Source organism: Bos grunniens, chromosome 17 (assembly GCF_055505025.1).
Source record: "Bos grunniens cultivar Pamir isolate PY7600 chromosome 17, Bosgru_T2T1.0, whole genome shotgun sequence".
Taxonomy (NCBI): Eukaryota; Metazoa; Chordata; class Mammalia; order Artiodactyla; family Bovidae; genus Bos; species Bos grunniens.
This window is the reverse complement of record NC_141181.1, coordinates 15,110,259-15,135,240: the sequence shown is the minus strand read 5'-3', so window position 1 is coordinate 15,135,240 and position 24,982 is coordinate 15,110,259. Positions and strand designations below refer to the sequence as shown.

Below are 24,982 nucleotides of genomic sequence, written 5' to 3'. Positions count from 1 at the left end.
GAGTTTCGATGAGGAGCATGGGTGCAAACATCAGCCTTTGCCAGGAAGAGAGATGCCCTTTCCTCATGGAGGAAAGAAAGAGAAAGGGGCGGTGTGTGCGGTGAAGACAAGAAGATATTGCAGCAACTCCACCTCTGATAGGGTACCTTTAAGCTGGCTTTTTAGTAAAGTAATAGGTTAAGTCAACTACTGAGAGTCAGTAGTAGTTGCTTAAAGACATCAGTTCCTGCCCCCCGACTGCACCCACAGGTAAAGGGCATTTATTAAGTATATGCTAGTTGCTCAGTCATGTCCGACTCCTTTTGACTCTATGGACTGCAGCCCACCAGGCTCCTCTGTCCATGGAATTCTCTAGGCCAGAATACTAGAGTGGGTAGCCAATCCCTTCTCCAGGGGATCTTCCCAACCCAGGGATCAAACCCAGGTCTCCTGAAATGCAGCTGGATTCTTTACCATCTGAACCACCAAAGACATTATTTATTAATGTTTCCACTTTAATAATATTTTTCCAAACCCACTTTTCTCCTCAAAGCATTCATTTTTCTACTGTTTGGTGAGAGTCCTCAGAGAAAAGCATCTTGAGTGACTGAAATGAGTCATTCCCAGTCATTCCCACTCCTTAATGTCGACTCTGCATATAAAAGGAATAAATGGTGGTGGCTGCGGAAGGGATAGAACCTTGCACAGACCATCCTATGGAGAGTAGGAAGGTTCATTGTAATGCAATTTTGACAGTATGTTCTGTATCCACTGTACTGGCATGAAGGATGTTTGCTAAAACTTCATGTCCACCCAGAATCTCAGACTGTGACCTTGCTTGAAAATAGGGTCTTTGCAGATGTACTAGTTAAGCAAGGTCATTCTGGATAAGGGTGGGCCCTAACTGGTATGACTTTTACCCTTCTAAGAAGAGGGAAATTTGGACACAGACATGTCCAAAGGACATGTGAAGACATGTGAAGACAGAGGCAGAGTTTGGAGTTATGCGTCCCAAGTCAAGAAATGTCTAGAACATTCAGATGCTGGAAGAAGCAAGAGAGAATCATCCCCTATAGGCTTCAGAGGAAGCAGGGCTCAGTAAAGGTCTTGATTTTGAACTTCTGGCCTCCTGAACTGTGCATGCGAGCTGTCACTTCAGTCATGTCCAACTCTTTGCGACCCTATGGACCACAGTCCACCAGGCTCCTCTGTCCATGGGATTCTCCAGACAAGAATACTGGAGTGGATTGCCATGTCCTCCTCCAGGGCATCTTCCCGACCCAGGGATCAAACCCACACCTCTTATGTCTTGTGCACTGGCAGGCAGGCTCTTCATCACTAGCGTCACCTGGCAAGCCCTTCCAGAACTGTGCGGATCATAGAAAAACAACAACAAATTTCTGTTGTTTCAGGCCACCTAGTATACAGTGCTTTTTATATCAGTCCTAGGAAACTAATAGCACCCACCAAAAAGAAATAAGGCGCTAAGTCCCGTGACTAATAAATTCTTCCTTTATTGGACCTCATAAATATCACCTAAAAATCAAAAGTACCATTTTCTATCAGAACTTAGCTTTGTTGAGCCTGAATCGCTCTCCAGAGGCAGCAAGAAAAACCCTCTAAGTTCTTAAATTGTCATTGTAAGCAGAGTAGCGGTTTATCTGAACACCCTGAAAATATGATGGGAAATGGACATGAGGGAAGAAGAGCACTTTAAAACCTATTACATAAAAAATTACCCAAGTGCCATTAGTCCCAAGGATCTATAGAAGAGGTCAGTCAAATAAGGATGAGAACTAATCACTCAGAATAACCAATTAGCAGAGAAAAAAATAATAGCCTAAGGCCCTAATATGTGTCCCTTTAAAAGGAAAGACACCCAGTTAGAACACTGAGCCTGGAGCAAGGTACAGTGATGAAAGCAGGAAAAAAAAAAAAAAAAGTATTTGGGTTCCATCTGGAATTCCTTGATAACACATCAAAAAGAATCACATGGGTTTGGACGGCCAGAGGGACCAGAAGGACAAAGACCCACCCCGTGTTTGAAGACCGTGTTTCTGAATCTTACCACACATTTGGATTAAAAAAACCTGACGCTATGCTTTGAGCACATAAGATATCACAGGAGGAAATAAAACAAAATTTAGAGATCAAGGTCTGAGATTGTGGTGCAATTACTCTGGAGAGGTGGTGAAAAATACTACAAAGAGCCATAGAAAAGCACAAGAGAAACTTTAGACCTAAGCTCCTTTCACATGAGACAATGAAATCAGTGGGAGATAAAGGGAGAAATGTATTCCTTTTTTATTTAAAGAACTCCTGGAAAATATGCTGTGTTTATCTGTGCAAAATGAAACAAAAAGAAGCAAAAAGTTATAATGATATTATTTTGTAAGAACACCAAATTTTGATTTTAAAATGGACTAGGATCATTACAGACTTCCAAGGATTTGACTAGCAAGATCAAAATGACTCTTCAGAAAGATGTTTCTTCCTGCTCTCTGTGAGCAGGATAGTTTGCAGAACAGAGAAGGCGATAAAAAGAATTTGAACATGAAGCAAGTGAGTACCCAGACTGGGTTATGTATGTAAAAAGACCAAGACACAGAATTCAAAGTGGATTAGATGAAACAGACCTGCACTTAGATCTGCTTTCCTCCCATAAGCACTCCAACCAAAACCTCCAATCTTATTCTCCGGCCCTTAGGCAAACATTCCATCAACCCTTTGCCTACAATCCCTTGATCCCAATAACCTTTTCATTGTCCCTCATCTCCCTGGCGTTCCTGCCTCCCTGCTTACACAATTTAAATAAAGCCATTCATATTATAATCACCCCTTTCTGCTACCAACTCCTTACCTCCCTTTATTTCCATTATACTCAACTGGCTAACTCCCAGTGTTTATTAAGCCTGGTTCCCCACCCTCTCCACTGTTGCACCCAGACATCTGATTGGAGCTAAAGAAAAACACACAACCATGCTCACCCTTCTCCCTTCTATTTCATAATCCCTAACCTTTCATACGGAGAAGGCAATGGCAACCCACTCCAGTATTCTTGCCTGGAAAATCCCATGGACGGAGGGGCCTGGTAGGCTACACTCCATTGGATTGCGAAGAATCAGACACGACTGAGCAACGTCACTTTCACTTTTCACTTTCATGCATTGGAGAAGTAAATGGCAACCCACTCCAGTGGGCTCTTGCCTGGAGAATCCCAGGGACAGCGGAGCCTGGTGGGCTGCCGTCTATGGGGTCGCACAGAGTCGGACACAACTGATACGACTTAGCAGCAGCAGCAGCAGCAACCTTTCATAAGACACTTGCACAGCAACTGTCTTCCTGGTCCATTCACTCTTTTTGCTCACTTAGATAATTATTTCATGTCATCTCTGTTCTCAAATCTCCAGGACCATTTCTCCTTAGCTGATGGTCTTGTTTCCTATTTCTCTGAAAGGACAGATGATATCATAAGAGAAATTTTTCAAGCTCTTACCACTCTATCTGCTTTTACATCACTCTTTCTCTTTTGATGCTAAAAATGAATGACCCAAGCTCTTCCCCAACCCCTTCCCTTGACTCTAGGGTCTTAACCTGCTCAAATAGGTCACTCCAATATTGATCACTATTCCCTCTTTTCCATGATCATTTTTTCTCTCTTAGATCACTACCACTGGCAGACATCTCTAAAAAAATTGTTTCCATACTCTTCTTCAATTATTGTCCTATTTTCCAATTCCAAACTGCTCAGAAGCTTAATTTTCTGTCCTGAACTTCATTCTTCCTTCAACCTTATTCACACAGCTTTTGCTTTCACCACTTAAACTGGACTCCTATTTTATACCACTCACAAAAAGCAACCTGAAATAGATTAAAGGAATAAATGAAAGACCTGAAACCATAAAATGCCTAGGATAAAACACAGCAAAAAAAGCTCAACACTGGTCTTGGCAACAATTTTTCGATATGACATCAAAAGCATAAGCATCAAAAGCAAAAATCAACAAGTCGGACGACATAAAACTAAAAAGCTTCTGCACAGCAGAAGAAATAATCAACAAATAAGGAAGCAACCTATGGAATGGGAGAATATATATGTAAACCATAGAGCAAATAAGGAATTAAGATCCAAAATATTTAAGGGACTTACACAACTCAATAACGAAAGTAAAAACAAAATCCTAATAATCCAATTTTAAAATGGGCAAAGAACCTTAACAGATATTTTTCCAAAGAAAATATACAGATAACCAACAAGTACCTGAAGAGATACTCAACATCACAAATCAGAGAAATGCAAATCAAAACCACCATGAGATATTACATTACATCTGTTAGAATGGCTTTTATCAAAAAGATAATGATAATAAGGATGACAAAAATGTGGAGAAAAGGAAACCATTGTGCACAGTTGGTGAGAATATAAATCAATGCAGCCACTATGGGGAACAGTTTCTCAAAAAACTGAAAATAGAACTATCATGAAAGTGAAAGTGTTAGTCGCTCAGTCCTATCTGACTCTTTTCGACCCCATGGACTGTAGCCTACCAGGCTCTTCTGTCCACGGGATTTGCCAGGCAAGAATACTGGAGTGCGTTGCCATTCCCTTCTCCAGGGGATCCTCCTGACCCTGGAATCAAACCCAGGTCTCCTACCTTGCAGGCAGATTCTTTACCATCTGAGCCACCAGGGAAGCCCCCCAAAACCACCATATGATACAGCAATTCCATGTCTGAGTATACACCCAAAGGAAAGGAAATCACTATCTTGAAAAGATATCTGCACTCCCATGCTTATTGCAGCATTATTCACAACAGCCAAGATATAGAGGCAAATTGTGTTGTGGTATATATAGATATTAAATGGAATATTACTCAGCCATAAAAAGAACTGATTATATTCTTTGCAGTCAAAGATGAAGAAGCTCTATATAGTCAGCAAAAACAAGACCGGGAGCCGACTGTGGCTCAGATCATGAACTCCTTATTGCCAAATTCAGACTTAAATTGAAGAAAGTAGGGAAAACTACTAGACCATTCAGGTATGACCTAAATCAAATCCCTTACAATTATACAGTGGAAGTGAAAAATAGATTTAAGGGACTAGATCTGACAGACAGAGTGCCTGATGAACTATGGACGGAGATTCGTAACACTGTACTGGAGACAGGGATCAAGACCATCCCCAAGAAAAAGAAATACGAAAAAGCAAAGTGGCTATCTGAGGAAGCCTTATAAATAGCTGTGAAAAGAAGAGAAGCAAAAGGCAAAGGAGAAAAGGAAAGATATACCCATTCGAATGCAGAGTTCCAAAGAATAACAAGGAGAGATAAGAAAGCCTTCTTCGGTGATCAGTGCAAAGAAATAGAGGAAAAAAATAGAATGGGAAAGACCAGAGATCTCTTCAAGAAAATCAGAGATACCAAGGGAACATTTCATGCAAAGATGAGCTCAATAAAGGATAGAAATGATATGGACCTAACAGAAGCAGACGATATTAAGAAAAGGTGGTAAGAATACACAGGAGAACTATACAAAAAAGATCTTCACAACCCAGATAATCACGATAGTATGATCACTCACCTAGAGCCAGACATCCTGCAATCCAAAGTCAAGTAGGCCTTAGAAAGCATCACTACGAACAAAGCTATTGGAGGTGATGGAATTCCAGTTGAGCTATTTCAAATCCTAAAAGATGATGCTGTGAAAGTGCTACACTCAGTATGCCAGGAAATTTGGAAAACTCAGCAGTGGCCACAGGACTGGAAAAGGTTAGTTTTCATTTCAATCCCAAAGAAAGGCAATGCCAAAGAATATTCAAACTACCACAGAATTGCACTCATCTCACACGTTAAAAAGTAATGGTCAAAATTCTCCAAGCCACACTTCAACAGTACATTAACTGTGAACTTCCAGATGTTCAAGCTGGATTTAGAAAAGGCAGAGGAACAAGAGATCAAATTCCCCAAATCACTGGATCATCAAAAGAGCAAGAGAGTTTCACAAAAACATCTACTTCTGCTTTATTCACTACCCTAAAGCCTTTGACTGTGTGGATCACAACACACTGTGGGAAATCCTTCAAGAGATGGGACTACCAGACCACCTGACCTGCCTCTTGAGAAACCTGTATGCATGTCAGGAAGCAACAGTTAGAACTGGATGTGGAACAACAGACTGGTTCCAAATAGGAAAAGGAGTACATCAAGTCTGTATATTGTCACTCTGCTTATTTAACTTATATGCAGAGTACATCATGAGAAATGCTGGGATGGAGGAAGCACAGGCTGGAATCAAGAATGCCAGGAGAAATATCAATAACCTCAGATATGCAGATGACATCACCCTTATAGCAGAAAGTGAAGAAGAACTAAAGAGCTTCTTGATGAAAGTGAAAGAGGAGAGTGAAAAAATTGGCTAAAGCTCAACGTTCAGAAAACTAAAATCATGGCATCTGGTCCCATCACTTCATGGCAAATAGATGGGGAAACAGTGGAAACAGTGCCTGACTTTATTTTTTTGGGCTCCAAAATCACTGCAGATGGTGATTGCAGCCGTGAAACTAAAAGACGCTTGCTCCTTGGAAGAAAAGTTATGACCAACCTAGACAGCTTATTAAAAAGCAGAGATATTACTTTATCCACAAAGGTCCGTCTAGTTAAGGCTATGGTTTTTTCAGTGGTCATGTATGGATGTGAGAGTTGGACTATAAAGAAAGCTGAGTGCCAAAGAATTGATGCTTTTGAACTGTGGTATTGGAGAATACTCTTGAGAGTCCCTTGGACTACAAGGAGATCCAACCAGTTTATCCTAAAGGAAATCAGTCCTTTTGGAAAGACTGATTTTGAAGCTGAGTATCACGACTGAGTAACTGAACTGAACTGAGAAAAAAGAAATCTTGCCATTTACAACATGCATCAATCTAGAGGGTATTATGCTAAGTGAAATAAGTCAGACAGAGAAATACAAATACCTTATGCTTTCATTTATATGTGAAATTAAAAAAAAAAAAAAAAACCTCATAGAAACAAAGACAATAGTTCTATGGGAACTCATATTGATAGAAACAGGGAGTAGAATGGTGGCTGCCACGGACTAGGAGGTAGTCAAAATGAGGAGATGATGTTCAAATGGTACAAACTTCCAGCCAAAAGATAAGTTCTATGGATCTACTATAGAGTGCAGATCTAATATACTGTATTATATACTTGAAATTTGCTGTGAGTATAGATCTTGAGTGTTCTCACCATACACACAAAAACAGCTCTAATCAGAGAGGTGACAGAGGTGTGCACTAACCTACCTGTGGCAATCATTTCACAATGTCACCTGTACCACGTCATCACATCACACACCTTAAACTTACATGATGTTATATATCAATTATATCTCAATAAAGCTGCAGGGAAATTAAAAGTAAAATAAACATAGCATGACCACAATAAATTGTTTAGGTCCCTTCCATCCCTACCCCAAGATTTATGCAGTATTTCTCATCCATTCTTCCTGTTTCTCTGACCAAGAACTTTGGACTCATCCCTGGTATTCTGCTTTCTCTCTTTGGTGAGTGTTGCTAAGTTGCTTCAGTCGTGTCCGACTCTGTGTGACCCCATAGACAGCAGCCCACCAGGCTCCCCCATCCCTGAGATCCTCCAGGCAAGAATAGTGGAGTGGGTTGCCATTGCCTTCTCCATACCAGCCTCTATTGCCAGACAAGGATTACACATTTATTTAATGATTTCCTCTTTCCATGTGCTCCGGGACTCAGTAAAAAAAAAATTCTGTGCAGTTACTAAACAAAGGCAGTGAGAGAGAATCATGAAATTTCACTCAGTAGGAAGAGTTCCAAAACAGTTTTTTAAATCTTGGATTTAAAATCACAAGGACTTTGGCTGCTTAAGGAAAGTGAATATTGCAGCCAGAGTGTTGGCGACAGCTTGGCAAAGCAGTGGGTTTATTTTGTGACTTGATTTGCTCTCTCAAGAGAATATTAAAACTGTAGTCATGTACAGATACCTTAATTCAACTCTAGAACTAAATGCTGAGTTAATTTTTTCAAACAAACTATTAAGAGCAACACAAATTTAGATCATTTAGGTTGTGTCTGATCCCACTGTAGTTTTAAGAACATGTTTAGAATCTTAAATAACATGTGTTCTATCTCATTTTTTGTTTCTTTCTCCTTCATGATCTACTTTGCTCAGTAAAACATTTTACTGTATGTAGAAGCAGGCTTGGAAGCTTTTCTGCAAATCGAACACTATGCTTCGCTGCCAGGTACCCTTGGGATTTTGAGCTATAGTGATTTTTTTTTTTCAACTACCCTATTAATTGGTGAGGAAATATATGAGATTATAAATATATGTTCTTGTCCTTATCAGTGCATACTGACATATAATTTTAAAGGGTTAAAAGGGATACTACATTCCTATAATAAGAAAATATTAGACTTAGCATTCTTATCACCATGGCTTGAGGTAGAAATTGTGACTTCATTATAGTCACTCTCTACTGCAAAAGCCTTCTACCTCCATGGAATGTCAGAGTAATTATGGTATCACAGGTACCATGAAAACATCATATCCTAAGACAGAAAGCTCTACCCCCAGCAGTGACCCATCTTATCCATATTCAACAACCATATAAAGTGCATGGTGCATCTCTGGCCCTATATTTATAATACATGACATTAAAAAAACAGTTGAGGGATCCATGATAAAGCAATTAAAATGAGCAAAATCACAATAATTGAGAAAACATGGAGCACTGAAAAGTAAAAGGACAAACTAAAGCAGAAGCCAAATGAAAAACATCCTGAAGCAAAAAAATGACAATTTTATAATGTAATTATCTAATAGCTGATTCAATAGAAAATAGCTAACTTATCAAAATATAACATCATGGAGTTTCAAACACAAGAGTAGGAAGAATATTTCTGTCAAAATTAGACGTGGTTAAAGATACACAAAGAAAGGAAGAGTCTGAATTTTCTTTAACACAAAATACAGAAAAATTGTTAGAAATTCTCCTATAAATATGTTAATATATTTAAATTAAGATCACAGTGATAGCTACATTTTGTAACAGACTCATCATTAACTACTGGTCACTATTTCTCTTTCCTGGGTTACGGTTTTCTACTCTGTTTTTCTCCCATATATATTTATAATAAGTGCTGACTGTTCAAGATGAAGCTCACCAGTTATTAAATGTTATGCCCTTGCACCTTCATGACTCATTTGCTCGAGAGAATATATTACCAACATCCCAAACAAGAAACATACAAGGACAAGATGATTTTTATGTCTTTTTCATGGGAGTGAAAAATATTATGAGAACAGGAATTATTACTAAGTTACCCCAAAAGAATTCTGTCACTAGTTGTCAAACCATCTAAGAAGAGATAACACCCTCATCTTAAAAAGGGGTGAAATAAGTTTACCAAAGTAAGAATTTAATTTCATTAATACATCAGTTTCCCAAGAATAAATATAAGATCTTGCAATACTCTTCTTTCCTACCCCCTCTTCCTCTACCTAACGATACTTTTAATTTGGTAGTTTTATTACTTCTCAGGCAGTGGAAGGTGTGATATAACAAGGAGACAATATTCTTCAGTAATCCTTAATTTGAGGAAGGAGATGCATGATTGTGTGGTTTTGTGTTCGATCCTGAGGCAGCCAAACAACTGGAAATGCAGAGTCCTCTATTTCTGCAATACTGAGGTCTCTAAAGAAATTGATAGAGTTTGGAGAAGTCATAGACATAAGAGCATGATGGAAAACTACATCTGTATTGTTTTCAATTTGAATAGTAGTTAATTTTGGGGCACAGTTTAGGATATTTTGTAATATGTATTATTTTGTTAAATTGTGCTATAATCACATATACACACACACACCCAAACACACATATACAGTAAATACAAATTCACCAGTGGTATTGTTGTTCCAAGACTTTCAATAGTTGAGACCACAGAATTAAGAGTGGAGTCAAATTCAGATAATGAAGGTATAGTTTAGACAGAATTGAGAGGTAAGGTATCAAAAAAGGCTGAAAATTAATAACCAACTTGGAACTAGAGATCAAAATTAAACAAATAGGGATTAGAGAAATCACAGTGGCCAAAAGATTAAGACTAGTCACTGCATCAAGAACAAGGATTTAGGAGAATATGTAAGATTAAGATAGTAAAGAGAGAACTAGAACCAGATTAACCAGGGAACTTCCGCTAGAATAAAAGCCAGTTCTACAATGTGACAGTTCAGGACCTAAATACAGAAGGTAGTTTACATTTGAAAAATACTATACGGATTAATCTGATTAGATGAAGAGATATGATTAGGTGGGGCTTCCCAGGTGGCACTAGAGGTAAAGAACTCGCCCGCCATTGCAGGAGACGTTAAGAGATGTGGTTTTGATCCCTTGGTCAGGAAGATCCCCTGGAGAAGGAAATTGCAGCCCCCTCCAGTATTCTTGCCTGGAGAAACCCATGCACAGAGGAGTCTGAGAGCAATAGTCCATAGGGTCGAAAGAGTTAGACACAACTGAAGTGACTTAACGCACGCATGTGCAGTGCGCACGCGCGCACACACACACACACACACACACACACACACACACACACACGATTAGGTGATATTTAAAACCAGGTGAATAGACTCTCAATGTCTGGAAATCTTCTGCAAAGCCTGTAAGAAATGCTGCAAAGCCTATAAGTGCTTTTGTGACAGAAACATTTAAAAGTTTGAAGACAGTGGATATGCATTATGATTAAGGTGCTTGCTAGAAATGTTTGTATTTGTCATAAGCTTCTAATGCAAGTTGCTTTTGTAGAACTATTTCTGTAAAGACACCCTAAGTGGTCATTTCCACACATTACTTACTTCTGGGGAGACCTAAAAGTGAGTCCCACTACCCAGAGTGAGATGCAAAAATGTGTCTATAAATTTTCATGAACATTCAGAAGATTTTTAGACAAAATAATTCTTTTTCACAGGCAGTTGTGCACCTTTAGGAAAGTCAATGCCAGTTCTGCACAATTTTGAGCTTGATGTTTGCATCAATTCATGTTTTGTTTAGTTCAAAAAACAAGAACTTTTCTCTTCAAAGCATAAAGAGACTTCAAACAAAATTGAGGTGAAATATTAGAACATTTAGGTAACGATGCTGACTAATGGAAACTGATGCATATTTCTCTATCTTTACATAAAATGAAAAAGAAGTAAGGAGAGTCATAAGAGAAAAAAAAAAAACATATAAAAAATTAATTATTAGGACATACCTGGTGGTAGAATGGCTAAGATTCCGTGTTCCCAGTGCCGGGGTCCTGGGTTTGACCCCTGGTCAGGGAACTAGATTCCACATGCTGCAACTAAGAGTTCACATGCTCTAACTAAAAATCCTGCATTACCACGACCAAAGATCCTGCATACCACACAGATCGAAGATCCCACATGCCACAACTAAGAACCAATGCAGCCAAATAAATCAGTATTTTTTAAAAATCAATTATTGATTAATGGTTTCCACTCTAATTATAGCTTCAATAGGTTCTTAAATAATCATTGACAAGACCTCTGAAATAGCTATTCCATTTTACAGGAATGGTTTGGAAAGGGTCCTCTCAGACCAGTTTACTTAATACTGATTTTCCAGCATGCTTCCCTTTGTCTCTCTCTTTCCATCCATTCAGCAAACACCCATGTCTTGTGCTGAACACTTAGTGGAGGACAGTGGGTAGTGCTTGCTATTTGGTGATAAATAAAAATTTCAGTTAGAGCAGAGTGAAGAATGTCATCTACAAATTATATTGGTCATGTACTATCCAGAGGAAATTAGCCAAATTTCAAAATATTTTTAAATTCCCAGAATAAACTTATTTTCTCACAGGTTAAGAATAAAAAAACAAGAACAGAAGAAATTTCTCACTCTATCCAACAAAGTCATCCTAAATGAATGCCTGCTATACACCAGAAATTTGCTGGAGGTTGTGTTCATGAAGTTGGCTGTCAGCTTAAGAGCAGATGGGGGAATTCTAGCAATAAAGGTGTGATTAATATATAAACTCAAAGGGAATAAAGCCATCATATTACTTGACAAATATCAGGCCCAGAGAAATAATTCCTCATTCAAGTTTAAAGAAATCATCAAGAAATGGGAAATAGGGGAACTTTAAAATAACAACCCACTGTGATCTATAAGAAAGAACACAGCTATTACCCTAAAAACCATACAGATGTATACCTCTTAATAATATTCATCCAAGAAATAAAAGGAAAGCTTATATCATTTCTTTTTCTTTAATCTCAATAAAATATAAGAGCTCAAAGAGCCAGTGAAATAAGAGATATGACACAAATGAAAATTGAGCTGGCAGAGAAAAATTAAAATGCAAAGTCTTCAAAAAAGCACAATAAAAGATTAAATAATTAAAATATGCATTGGAACAAGTACAAAATTAAGATTGTATAAACTTTAAATCAGTAAAAATCTAGAAAAATTCTCTAAGAAAATGATAGCTACAGTGAAAGAGAAAATTCAACATTTAAATAGTCACCATAACTGAGAAAGGGAGAAGTAATTGTCAATGATTTATTAGAAGGAAAAAATAGTAATACCCTGAAGTAGAAAAAAAGTATAGACATTGATAATTTAAAAAGTTTACAAAATTCCAGGCAAAACTGATATAAAATAGGATAAATTAAATATAAACTAAACACAATTTTAAATTTCAAAATAAGATTGTTTAAAAATTCAGGCAGAAATAGATTACATTTGAAGAATAAAAAACAAAAATAAAAAATAAGGCAGGCCTGTCCTCTCACTGAACCCATAAAACCAAAACTGTCTGGAATTTGAGGAGAAAAATGATGTGGCAATTATTTTATACCCAGACAAGATAACATGATGAAATGGTTTAAGGAATATACTGTCCATATATATCTACCTGAAAAATAAAACACAAAAATCTCTTCACTATATTAAGAGAAAAATTAAAAAGTAAGCATGAGAAACCAGAAATTTAAAAGGACTATGTCAAGCAATTTAAAATATGAAAACAAAATATAATGTACTAATCAGGGAGGAGTTTAAGAAGCTATAACAAAAGACTTGCAAAATGCAACGGCTCACACAAGATTGCAGTTTACTTTTCTCTCTTGTAAGAGTCCCAGATGGGAAAGGCAGAACATCCATTAGGTCATATGCAAACCCAGATTCCTTCTTCTTCAGTGATCTTCTGGAGTGTTGACCTCATGTACATACTTAAAACTGTCAAGGACAATCGTGTGCACATTCTAGGCCATGGAAAATGGGAAGTATTAATAGAAGGTATGGAAAGCAAGTCATTTCCTTATACAAAATTAAACTGGCAATCACACACACTACTTTGCTTACATCTAACTGGCAAAACTTAGTCACGTGGCCTCACTTAGCTACAAGGAGATTAGGAACTAAAATCTCTACTTGAGTATGTATGTAACCAATTAAAATGTGTTTGGCTTTCCTCTAAAGCACACTGTGTGGAGAGAGCAAATTAGCCAAGATGGTATGTTCAGGCTCTCTCACCCCATGTTTTGTAAATAATGACTATGTAACAGCTGAGCTCATTTGTAGCACTGCACATGCTCATCACGAAGTGCTCACTTCATCATGGGCTACTTTGTGTGGTACAGATGTATGCTGCTGCCCCCGCTTCAGTCATGTCTGACTCTGTGTGACCCCATAGATGGCAGCCCACCAGGCTCCGCCATCTCTGGGATTCTCCAGGCAAGGACACTGGAGTGGGTTGCCATTTTCTTCTCCAATGCATGAAAGTGAAGTTGCTCAGTCATGCCCGACTCTTCGCAACCCCATGGACTGCAGCCTACCAGGCTCCTCCGTCCATGGGATTTTCCAGGCGAGAGTACTGGAGTGGGGTGCCATTGCTTTCTCTGACAGATGTATGAGCTCCATCTAAAGAAAGCGGGGGTATTTTACTGCTGCATCATGGTTGTGTCTGTTGGGTCAACCACTAGAGGAGAGAATACAGCGTGTCTCCTGCTATGGCTGCTGCATCAGCCAGGAGAGAATGAACGTGCCTGTAGTTCCTGCAGCTCCTCGAATCTCCGTCCAGCCTCTAGCTCACACCTTGCTACCTTCAGCTCACACCTTCAATGAACAGTGCAGACAGTGTGAACAGTGAGACAACGGGCATCACACATAGATCAGTGATGCACACACCCAGTTAAAAGTCATGTGGTTCCTAACACATGCTTATCCAGCAATTTAGCTGCCTTTTCCACTTGTACTAAAGTTTTCTCTCACCTCAAAGTCATTTTACTCAAAGAAGCACATATTTCATCACTTACCAAGTCACCACGGACAAGAAGAGGACAACAAAGCCACACAGAGATAAAGTGCTGCACTCAGACCCAGTCTGCCTCAGTCCACGTTCTTAAATCAGCAAAATCCAATATTCTTATATCATGGCTCTTAGGGGCCAATTGTGAAGAGCTGAAACCTTAGTATATTAAACCTAGTAAATAAATATGGAACATGAATCAAAAGCACAGATGATATATGATCTTATAAGAAAATTAATTTTTTAATTAAATCAAGAAAGAAAAAACTTAAATAGGGTATCTAATTAGACTTTTCTATGTTCTGAAAATATTGGATAAAAGTTCAAAGAAATTTCACTCTAAAGAGAACACCGAAGAGCTGCCAAATATCTACTTTGGAGCTTATTAAAAGAAACCAAAATCAGGTATGATTCCTTCACTCCCCCTCTACCCACCTCAAGTTGATTTAAAGGGAAAGCAATGGTAAAGAAAGGGCTTCCCAGGCGGCACAGGGGTAAAGAATACTCCTGCCAATGCAGGAGACTCAGAAGATATGGGTCTGATCCCTGGGTTGGAAAGATCCCCTGAAGTAGGAAATGGCAACCCACTCTAGTAGTCTTACCTGGAAAATTCCATGGACAGAAGTCCACGGGGTCACAAAGAGTTGGACATGACTGAGCATGCACGTGCTCACAATGCTAAAGTTTCTGTAGTAGAGAATGATCTGAGACGTGAGCTGTGAGCCTACAAGAGTATTGTGGGTCTCGCCCTCTACTCCCCCATTTCAATCTTGTTGAGGAGAGTCTCCAAGAGAATCAGTCACAGAGATCAGGAGTGCCTGGAAGAGCAAGAAAGTGGCATCCCCACCTCTATGGAATATACAGTCCCTGGTACTGCCAGTGCTGAGTGGGTTAAGGAAAGGGAGCTCTTGAGAGAACCTGACGTATGTCCCCTACAGCTAACATGAGCAGATGGAAAGCGCGGGACAAGGAGAGAGAAGAACAAGGAGGAGCCTTCACTTGCACCAGTACAGGAGGTGCTAAGGTCTTAAGGATGTCCTGTGAGAGGGCTGCCTGAAGACTTCAGGTGTGCTGGTAGGGTGGCCAAGATGTCCCTACAGTGTTCCAAAGGACTAATCCCTGCATTCTGGAGTCCACAAAGACATCAGCGACAATCACAGTTCAAGCTTTAAGACTTTTGACACCTTCTCTTATCCCCCTGCATCCCATCCACACTCTGTGGGAACCAAAAGAGGTAGACAGCGGAAGAGGAGAGAGAAAAACAGAAGGCAGCAGGAAATCACACCTTGCCTTGGCTCTCACCGCTCGTCTCCAGCCACAGGCCAAACCTGGGATTGGGCTTGAGGCAGTGGTCAGAGGCGAAAGAGTTTTGACTTTGAGCTGCAGTTAGAACAATATATTTCAAACATGAACTTGTGGGGGGAAAGGAGAGGGTGGGACAAATGGAAAGAGCAGCATGGAAACATACACTACCATATGCAAAATAGATAACTAGTGGGAATTTGCTGCATGATTTGGGGAGCTCAAAGCAGTGCTCTGTGGTAACCTAGGGGGTGGAGTGTGGTGGGAGATGGGAGCAAGGTTCAAGGAGGAGGAGACATATGTATGCCTATGGATGATTCATGTTGATGTATGGCAGAAACCAACATAATACTGTAAAACAATTATCCTCCAATTAAAAATAAATGATCTAAAAAAAAAAAAAAAGAATTTGTTCTTATACCTATGAATAACTAGAAAGCCATGGGACCTGACAGATGTCTTCCAAGAGGAGGAACGGAGATCATCAGAATCTCCTAGAAGCCCTAGATAATCCAAACCACTATCATCTACTGCCTGGATTTTTGCAATCAGTTATTTAATACTCTCCTTGCTTTGGTCTTTGCCCTCCTCCAATCTCTTCTCAACACAGAAGCCAGATTGATCTTGTAAAAATTGTATCAATCAGCTTTTGCTAAAATAACAGTGAGGAGGAGGGAACGTGCAAGTTTGACTTTAAAGTAAATGAATAAATAAAGTGAGAATTTTAAATAACACTACTGTATATTGCTCAGTGTCTAAGTGACATTATTAACAAGGTTGGTATACATGGCAGCCAATCTACACATTTGGTCCCACGATGAACCATGCCCCCCAGTATGTATTTCCTTCTCTAGTTCTGCCCTATATTGAATTTAACGTTGGTGGTCAAGAATGTAAACTGAGATTAGTCAGTATATTTGTGAGTGTGAGTGAGTATCTTTTTTGGCAACTGTATCTTCGGCTCCTAGAATAGTGCCTTGGACATACTAGACTAGGAATAGTCAAGTAAATAAAAATTTAATATAATCCCACCGCATGCTTTTAAATGATGCTTTTAACATTGATGGTATACACAGTACATAATGTTCAAGTATGGGCTTACCAGTACCTTACCAGTAACCTGTGAATCCTTTTTAGAAAAGTCCAGTGCCCTTCTACATTGAATATGGGCTGGCTGTTTTAACCACTAGACTGTGGTGGAAGTGGTTCTGTGTGATTTCTGAGATTAGGTCAGAAGAAACCTGTAGCTTCTGCCTTGGTCTTCAGAACACTTATTTTGGTGGAATCCAGCAACCACAGCAAAATGCCTGACAATTCTGAGATCCACAGGCTATGAGGAAACTCAGTCTACCATTGTAGAGAGACTACATGGAGAAAGACATAGATGACAGGCCAGTCCTAAGCTCTCCAGCCTTCCCAGTGGAGGTGCCAGACATACGAGTGAAGAGGCCATCTTGTACAACATCCCATTTAAGCCTTCAGTGATTCTAGCCTGAGCACCATCTAACTGCAATCTAAAGACATTTCCAGAGGAAGAAGTGCCCACGTGACCAGTCAACCCACAAAATTTTGAGAGATAACAACAAATTGTTGCCTTAAGCCACTAAGCTTTAGGGTTTATTGTTGCACAGCAATAGATGCCAGAACGGTTTAACTAGGATAATGAGAAAAAGAATGTTAAATCAAAGATTTGAAATTCTAAGGAATAACACCAACATAGTAGTTTTTAATGTATCATTTCCTACCAAAAGAATAGAGATCTTTGCAGAAATGGCCAATCCCATAGCTAGGGAAGAAATGTACAAGATTAGTGTGAAACATCTTATCCAGAAGACAAGCAATTATCAAAGACTACTACTAGGACCGTACCATAAGGATTCAAGAATCAACTTGAAAGGGTACCACTGTTTACAAACGGACTAAATTGAGCGGCAATAGGAATATTGACTATAACAGTTTGAAACATGTTCCAATACTCAATGCTTTATAAAACAAAAGGAAGAGGAACTAATTGGTCACTGCTTGAAGATGAAGAAACAAATCATTATTCTGAAAACAAGAAAACAAAGAAAATCATGACAAGAACAAAGCACCTGTGGCAGTCTGTATAATGAAACTTACCCTCAGAATCACCAGAGTTTAGATTCTCAACATGCAGAAATAAATTAATAAATGTATTTAAAGTGAAGGGAAAGAGGAATAATGTCAACAAGAGGACAGAATAAGAAGTCCTCTAATCTCCTTCCCAGCAGGGACACAAAGATTCAGCAAAAATACACAGATTCTCTATGAGCAGTCCAGAAACCAGCTGAGAAACTTCTAGCAAGTATGAAAACAACCTTATTGAAACCAGTGGGAAAATTTGATATTCCCTAGCACCACAAGCCCACCCCCTGACACAACATCACATAATCATAAGGAAACCCTCAACTCCCAGTTTCAGCATGGGGAAGGAATGAAATGACTGGGCCAAAGATCTGATACTTCTGAACTTATTTCCACCTTGCCTGAATCTGAGCACTGCCAGGAAAAGGTCATATGTTGGGGCCTGTTGAGAACAATAACAGTTTGGAAGAGCATGCACACACTCATGTAACTCAGCCTTCAGCAAATGGATGAAAACCCCCAAATCCCAGCTTCTCCCTGGGAAATGAAAGATTGGACTGTGCATCCAACATTCCAACTTTTCTGGGGGCTGCCCAAGGGACTGACTTCTGTCTTGCCTGACCCTGAGCACTTCCAGGACCCAGCATATTCTAGATGCCTGAGAGGTGCAGAGAACAGACTTGGTTACAGAAGGAATGTATCTCAACATAATAAAGTCTGCATATGACAAGTCCTCGGTTAATATCATACTCAGTGGTGAAAGGTTGGAAGTTTTTCTTCTAAGATTGGAAACAAGGTAAAGATGCTCACTCTCATTCACCATCCCTGTTCAACACAGTACTGGAAGTTCTAGTCAGAGCAATCAGGCAAGAAAAAAAATAAATAAGAGGCATCCAAAGAAGAAAGGAAGAAGTAAAACCGTCCCTGTCTTCAGATGACATGATCTTATATATAGAAAACCTCGACCCCAGACTCTACCTAAAGACAGTTAGAAATATTACTCAGCCATAAAAAGGAACAAAATTGAGTCATCTGTAGTGATGTAGATGAATCTAGAGTCTGTTATATAGAGTGAAGTAAGTCAGAAAGAGAAAAATATTACATACTAGCACATATATATGGAATCTAGGAAAATGGTACTGACGAACCTATTGGCAGGGCAGGAATAGAGACACAGATGTAGAGAATGGACTTGTGGACACAGCGGGGGGTGGGTTGGGGGGAGACGGTGGGATGAACCGAGAGAGACGGACTGACATATATACACTACCATGTGTTAAACAGAGAGCCAGTGGGAGGCTGCTGTGCAGCACAGGGAGCTCAGCTCCGAGCTCTGTGATGACCCAGAGGGTGGGATGGGTAGGTGGGAGGGAGATGCAAGAGGAAAGGGATATATGTATACATATAGCTGATCCATGTTGCTATGCAGCATAAACTGACACAACGCTGTAAAGCGATTATACTCCAATTAAGATAAAGAGAATACAAAAGTCATCATTAAAAAAAGTGATAGCAGAATCTCAAACAACAGAAATAATACATGAATTCAGTAAAGTTGCAGGACATAAAAATCAGTATACAAAAACTAGCTGTGTTTCTATTAACAGCCATCTGTAAAAGAAATTAATAGAACAATCCCGTTTACAATAGTATCAAAAATAATAAAATAATTATAAACTTAACCAAGGAAATGAAAGATCTGAACACTGAAAACTATAAAGCATTGCTGAAAGAAAATGAAGACAACACAAATAAATGGAAAGACATCCCATGTTCATTGATTGTTAAGATCTAATATTTAAAGCAATATGGAGAGTCTGTACAATCCCTATCAAAATCTCAATGGCATTTCCTGCAGAAATAGAAAAGAACAAACCCCAAATTCACAGGGAACCACAGAGGACTTTGAATAGCTAAAACAATCTTGAGAAATAATAGAGGCATTTACAGTCAAATGATCTTCAGCAAGCATGCCATATGGGGAGACATGCTCAGGCAAGGCTCAGCTATGCAAGATGAGTAAGTCTGAGAGATTGCCTCTACAACATGGGCCTTGTAGTCAACATTACTCTCCTTGTACATATGAAAATTTGTTAAGAGGATAGATTTCATGCTGTGTTCCTGATGTTCTTTTGGTACATTTTTTTTTTTTTTAAAGCTTGAAATGAAAAATAAAGAGATGATTAAAAAATCTAAGAAAAATATAGGTAAAGGAAGAGAGAACTCCCTTCCTCTCCCAACCAAACTGAACCTTGGACACATGTTCCAACTCTTTCCCTCCCCAGGGAGAAGCCAGGAGTAGGGGATTTCCTCTGCATTGAGCTAGAGGGAGGGACTAGTCCAGATCAACACCTAATTCTCAGCTTCCCTGGACCTGGTACCCTTTCTTGTCAGCACTTAGCTTCAGGCAAGACAGAAACAAGTCCTTCAGGCACACTCCCCCCAAAAGTCTGAACAGTTGTATATATGTTTCATTCTTCTCTTTCCCTCCTTAGAAAGAAGCCAAGAGCTGGGAGTTTTCTCCAGATGCAGCCTGGCAGAGTGGGTGTCATAAATTTTCCTACTGACTTGGTTGCTAGCTGGTTTCACTGCTCCCCTGGGGTGCAAGTGCCTCTTAACTGGTTCTGAATTTCTCACAGAGGGAACTGGTCCATGTATTGTTGAATGGATGTCTCTTTTGGGAGGGTCTGGGGCTCCCTAGTCTCCATCTTGCTGATGTCATCCTGAAACTTACTTTTGGAACTACAAATCAAAGAAGGCCTGCAGTCCCTGAAAACCTTTGAAAGATCTTTCTACATCACTGCTTTTATTAGAATTTTCTAAATAAAGAAAGAAAAAAAGTGTGGCTGCTTAAATTTTTATAACCTCTGAAGAAAGCGAGGAATCACACTAAAATGAAATAAATGGTTTTGCTTTAATTTTATGCACTTTTTAATGTGGGTTAAGATTTCCTTTGATCTTTATGGGAGTAACTGGGGAAAATTAAATGCTCTAACAAATGTCAAGTTTATATATGTGTATATATATATATATACATACACATATATATGTACACACAAAACTTTATGTGCATATATTACATATAGGTGGGTTATAGATATACACACAAATATGTTTGTATGTGCACACACAAACATTCAAAAGCAATAAAGCTAACTCTTTTCCTTTTAGAAAAGATAGCCAAAATATAAAGGAAACTAAAATAAAAATACAAATTAATATATAAATATTTTCTTTCAGGAATAAATAAAATATGTAAAGTGTTTGTTACAGAATAAAGTAAAATTCTTGCCTTTGATATACCAGGAAAACACTGGTATATCATCAACCACATGACACTCAGTTATGGAATTTCAAGGGCTTGGGACTGTTCAACATCATCTAGGAAGGATCATAGCCCAGAAACTTTTCTTTATTGACTGCCAGAAGTGAGGGATCATGTTTTTAATGTTTCATTTTTATTTCGCGTTTTATTTTGTAATAACATAGAGAAGTATGTGTGCTCAGTCGCTTTGTCGTGTCTGACTCTTTGTGACCCTATGGACGGTAGCCCATCAGACTCCTCTGCATGGAACTTTCCAGGCAAGAATACTGGAGCAGGTTGCCATTTCCTTCTCCATAAAGAAGTATAGACAATATTAAGGTAAAACATCTTGGGTCTTGAGAAATACATTTCTTAGAATGCTTTCATTAACAATAAGAAAATCCAAACCAGGGTAGCATGAATTTTTAAAGGGGGACTTTATCATATAAGACTAAGAGTATCTCTAAGACTCAAGCATGTGGCTGGGCTCAGGACAAAGGGAAGCCAGCTGTTTAAATTCGTTCATGATTTTTCTCCCTCTTTCACCATCGCTATTCGTTAAAGTCAGCTCTAGTCTTTTTATCTTTTTATCTCTGCAGCCAGTTGTCTGCCTTTGGTAGAAAACATGGCAATTAAAAAAAAAAAAAATCTAGGGTTGAAATTCAAAAGACCCATCAGAGTAAGACCTACACTTAACAGCTTAATTTCAGGTAGGTTCTGATTGGACCAACAGGGTGCAGAGGCCAGGAGGCCAGGAGGCCAGTCCTGTCTTATTAGCATGGCTGTTCTCTCTATAACTGTGTAGCTTGAATTAGTGTGTCTGTGTGTCGGAGGGGGATCAATGGCCCAAGGTCAATCAGTGGGGCAAAAAAGTCCCATGAGTACATCTTGTGATTTGACAACTTCTAGATTTTGCCGTTTGCTGTTGTTTAAGTCAATGTTGTATTTGTTGTTAGTGAAATAGAAAGAGAAGATAATAGAACCCATAGTAAATGTTTAGACTAACAGCCTCTTCTATTTGCCAGTGCCCCTTTAAAGAAAAATAATTAGTCCAGAAACAAGAAATCAAGCTAGCAAATAAGTGCTAAATGGGACAATCATTTAGCACAGTGAACAGGGAAAGGATGTGACTGTTACTGTGGGAAAAACCATTGAAACAATCAGCCCATGCAAAAGAGCAATAAAGAAAAGAAAATGAGATACTGGGATATTCTTAGCTGAAGAAACAAATGTAAAAACAAAAATGGGGCCAAATGTTCTCCATTAAGATGTCTGTTCCCATTTGGAGAATTGAGTGGAGAACTGATCACCAGAATGCAAAAAGACACTGACTCAGTAAAAGTGTATATATTTTCCAGCCCAAGCACAGAAGTACTAAAATCACTTAGACAAATTTGGATAAGAACTTAGTATTTCTTAGCGACCTGATATTTCTTATAACAAATGAACAAATACGTTTTAACAGAGGCATTACATTTATAAACAAGAAAGCATCAAAAATTTATTAACTATCAGCAAGTAAGTGTTACATCCAGCAATATTATTCCCCGCAAAGTCTAATATATTGAAAGGATTAGTATGGAAGAGCAAATGGGAAAGAAAGATCCTATGCGTCCACGTTAGTTAGGGGTTGTTGTGGCAGACTAATATCATTTCTTTGAAAACCTATCCAATACTTCCCAGGAGTAGCATCCACCAGTGAAACTCTAATAGTTATGTAAAACATTCATTTATGGAATAAAATGATTTTACTCCTTAATAATGTAAGTCATATTACTTGCCCTTGCTAAAAAAAACAACCAAATTCAAATATCTTTCTCAGGCTTCCGATTCTAAGTCCTTTGCTACTTCAAGAAGCAGAAGTCATTATTATTCATTATAATTTTCTCATAATTCCTGATCAATTAATATGTGCACAGGAATGCTTAATATGCTTACTATTATATACATGTAGTTAAGCCATTATTTTCTATTTCATTATCAAGGAGTCTATATGAGATATTCACTAAGACGCAGAAATTTCTATGCCCCTTGCTCTATGAAACCAATCACTGCACTTAAAATGAAGACATCATTTCAAAACCTTCAGTAGAATACCTACGTTTTACTTTTTAAATATTTATGACAAATGTCCGTTTTTGTTGAGGGTAAATTATCTTAACAAACAAGATATTAATTAGTATTCAGATATTTTTGTAATGTCATTGAAGTTAAATTTCTCACAAGCAACTATTTGGGGACATAATGTTTTCCAGGTCACACTTTGAAGAACTGTGCTCTAACTGATTTTTGTATTACAAGCTTTCTTTATTGAGGCTCTTTGAACAACAGTGACTTTAATATTGGTAACTTAAAATCACATGGAGTCCCCACCTCTACCAACTTGATGTGGGGAAAAAAATGTTCATTTCCTTTGGTTATATTTCACCTATGAGCATTTATGTCAGTGTAATAGACTTTTCATTGTTTTAATTATGATTTAAAGCTCACTCTTGGTGTGAGATTTTATCAGTATTTTGTCATCTCTAATGATTTTACTTTTGTTCTGAACTGAGAGATCTTGTAATTATAAAATGACACAAATAACATACATCTTGGTAATCGTTACTAGTAGATATGTTCCTCTCGCACAAGATTCTAATTAAGCTCAAGATACAAACAAGCAATGAACTCATTAATTCTTTCTACAAAATGTTAAGTATAATCATCATGAGATGAAATCTAATTTGGTAATTGTAGTATATTGTGTATATTCCAGAGTATTTGATCAAAAATATACTTTTAAAGACAGCAATTTACACACCATTGAGCCTCTTGAAAAATTACTACTGGATACAAGAAGAACACAAAAATTAGTTTTGTTTTTTTTTTCATTAATAACACTACCAGGCAATACCCAGAGTGCACATATATCCCCTTGCATATGGTTAGCAGTAATTAAAATGTTTCTTACTACTAATTTCCACCAGCTCAGAAATATGAGCAGCCCTGGATTTCCAAATAGACACATAGGATGCTCGTAAAACGGAGCAGTGGAGCACAATTAATGAGAAATATCAAGTCTCCAAAATTTTAACTTTCCAGGTACCTTTTTGTAAGAAGCAACTGAACAATATACTACAGTAAATTAAATAAATACACAAAAAAGAAGACATGGAATCCAGAACAAGTTTCTAACAGAGGAAAGAGATGAAAGGAATTTGTACGAACTTGCCAAAAGGAAGTCCCAAGATGAGAGCTGAGCAGGCAGTCTACACCACACACCGTCATGGAACAGAAGACGGAGCGTTCCAGGAAGGATGCTGTTAGCAAAAATAAGTAAAAGATGATGGTGAAGCTACTGGCAGATTATCTTAGAATAACTACTTAGAATATTGGATTCCTAAATATTTTACAGAACTGTTGAAGAATATAGAAAGACAGCTTTTAATTAAAAGAAAACTAAATAAGGGGGGGGAGACAATTATCAACTTCAAAGGGAAAAAGGTCTAACAACAAACTTTTTATATTGTAATACTTGACTTTAGCAGTGACTACCCTCCCCCACCCACACACACACTCATAATGAAAACACCAAAAATAGATTTAACCAAAAATTGCTATTTTATATGGGGGAGTAGAAAAAGGATAGAGAGAAAAATCCTCATCTACTATAATAAGTCAATAATGTTTTAAAACAGCTTGCACATATTTAAAAATATGGAAATAAATGCCTCGAAAGTTGAAAAATGTAAAGCAATTGCCCCAAGGATAGGAAGTTGGAAAATGAAGGACACAGGTAAATGATACAAGAAAATTTTGGAAATTCTATTAATTTCTAGAAAATCTAGTAATAAGTAAGGTGACCATATATTCTGCTTTGGCCACAATAGTCTTAGTTTATGGGAAGTTTCTCCCAGGATCCTGTTCAATTTGGCAATTTTTTTCTTGATTATTCATTGTTAATGA

At 38.2% G+C, this 24,982-nt stretch overlaps 1 protein-coding gene across 1 annotated transcript in view; it reads right to left on the bottom strand.

The window, feature by feature from the left end:
• Nucleotides 1-24,982, bottom strand: part of LOC147355054 (uncharacterized) — a 258,489-nt gene that overhangs the window by 95,851 nt on the left and 137,656 nt on the right. Inside the window, exon 3 of the mRNA XM_086346594.1 lies at nucleotides 24,245-24,336. Within this exon, the coding sequence (XP_086202720.1) occupies nucleotides 24,245-24,336 (92 nt within the window). The remainder of the gene's footprint in view (nucleotides 1-24,244; nucleotides 24,337-24,982) is intronic.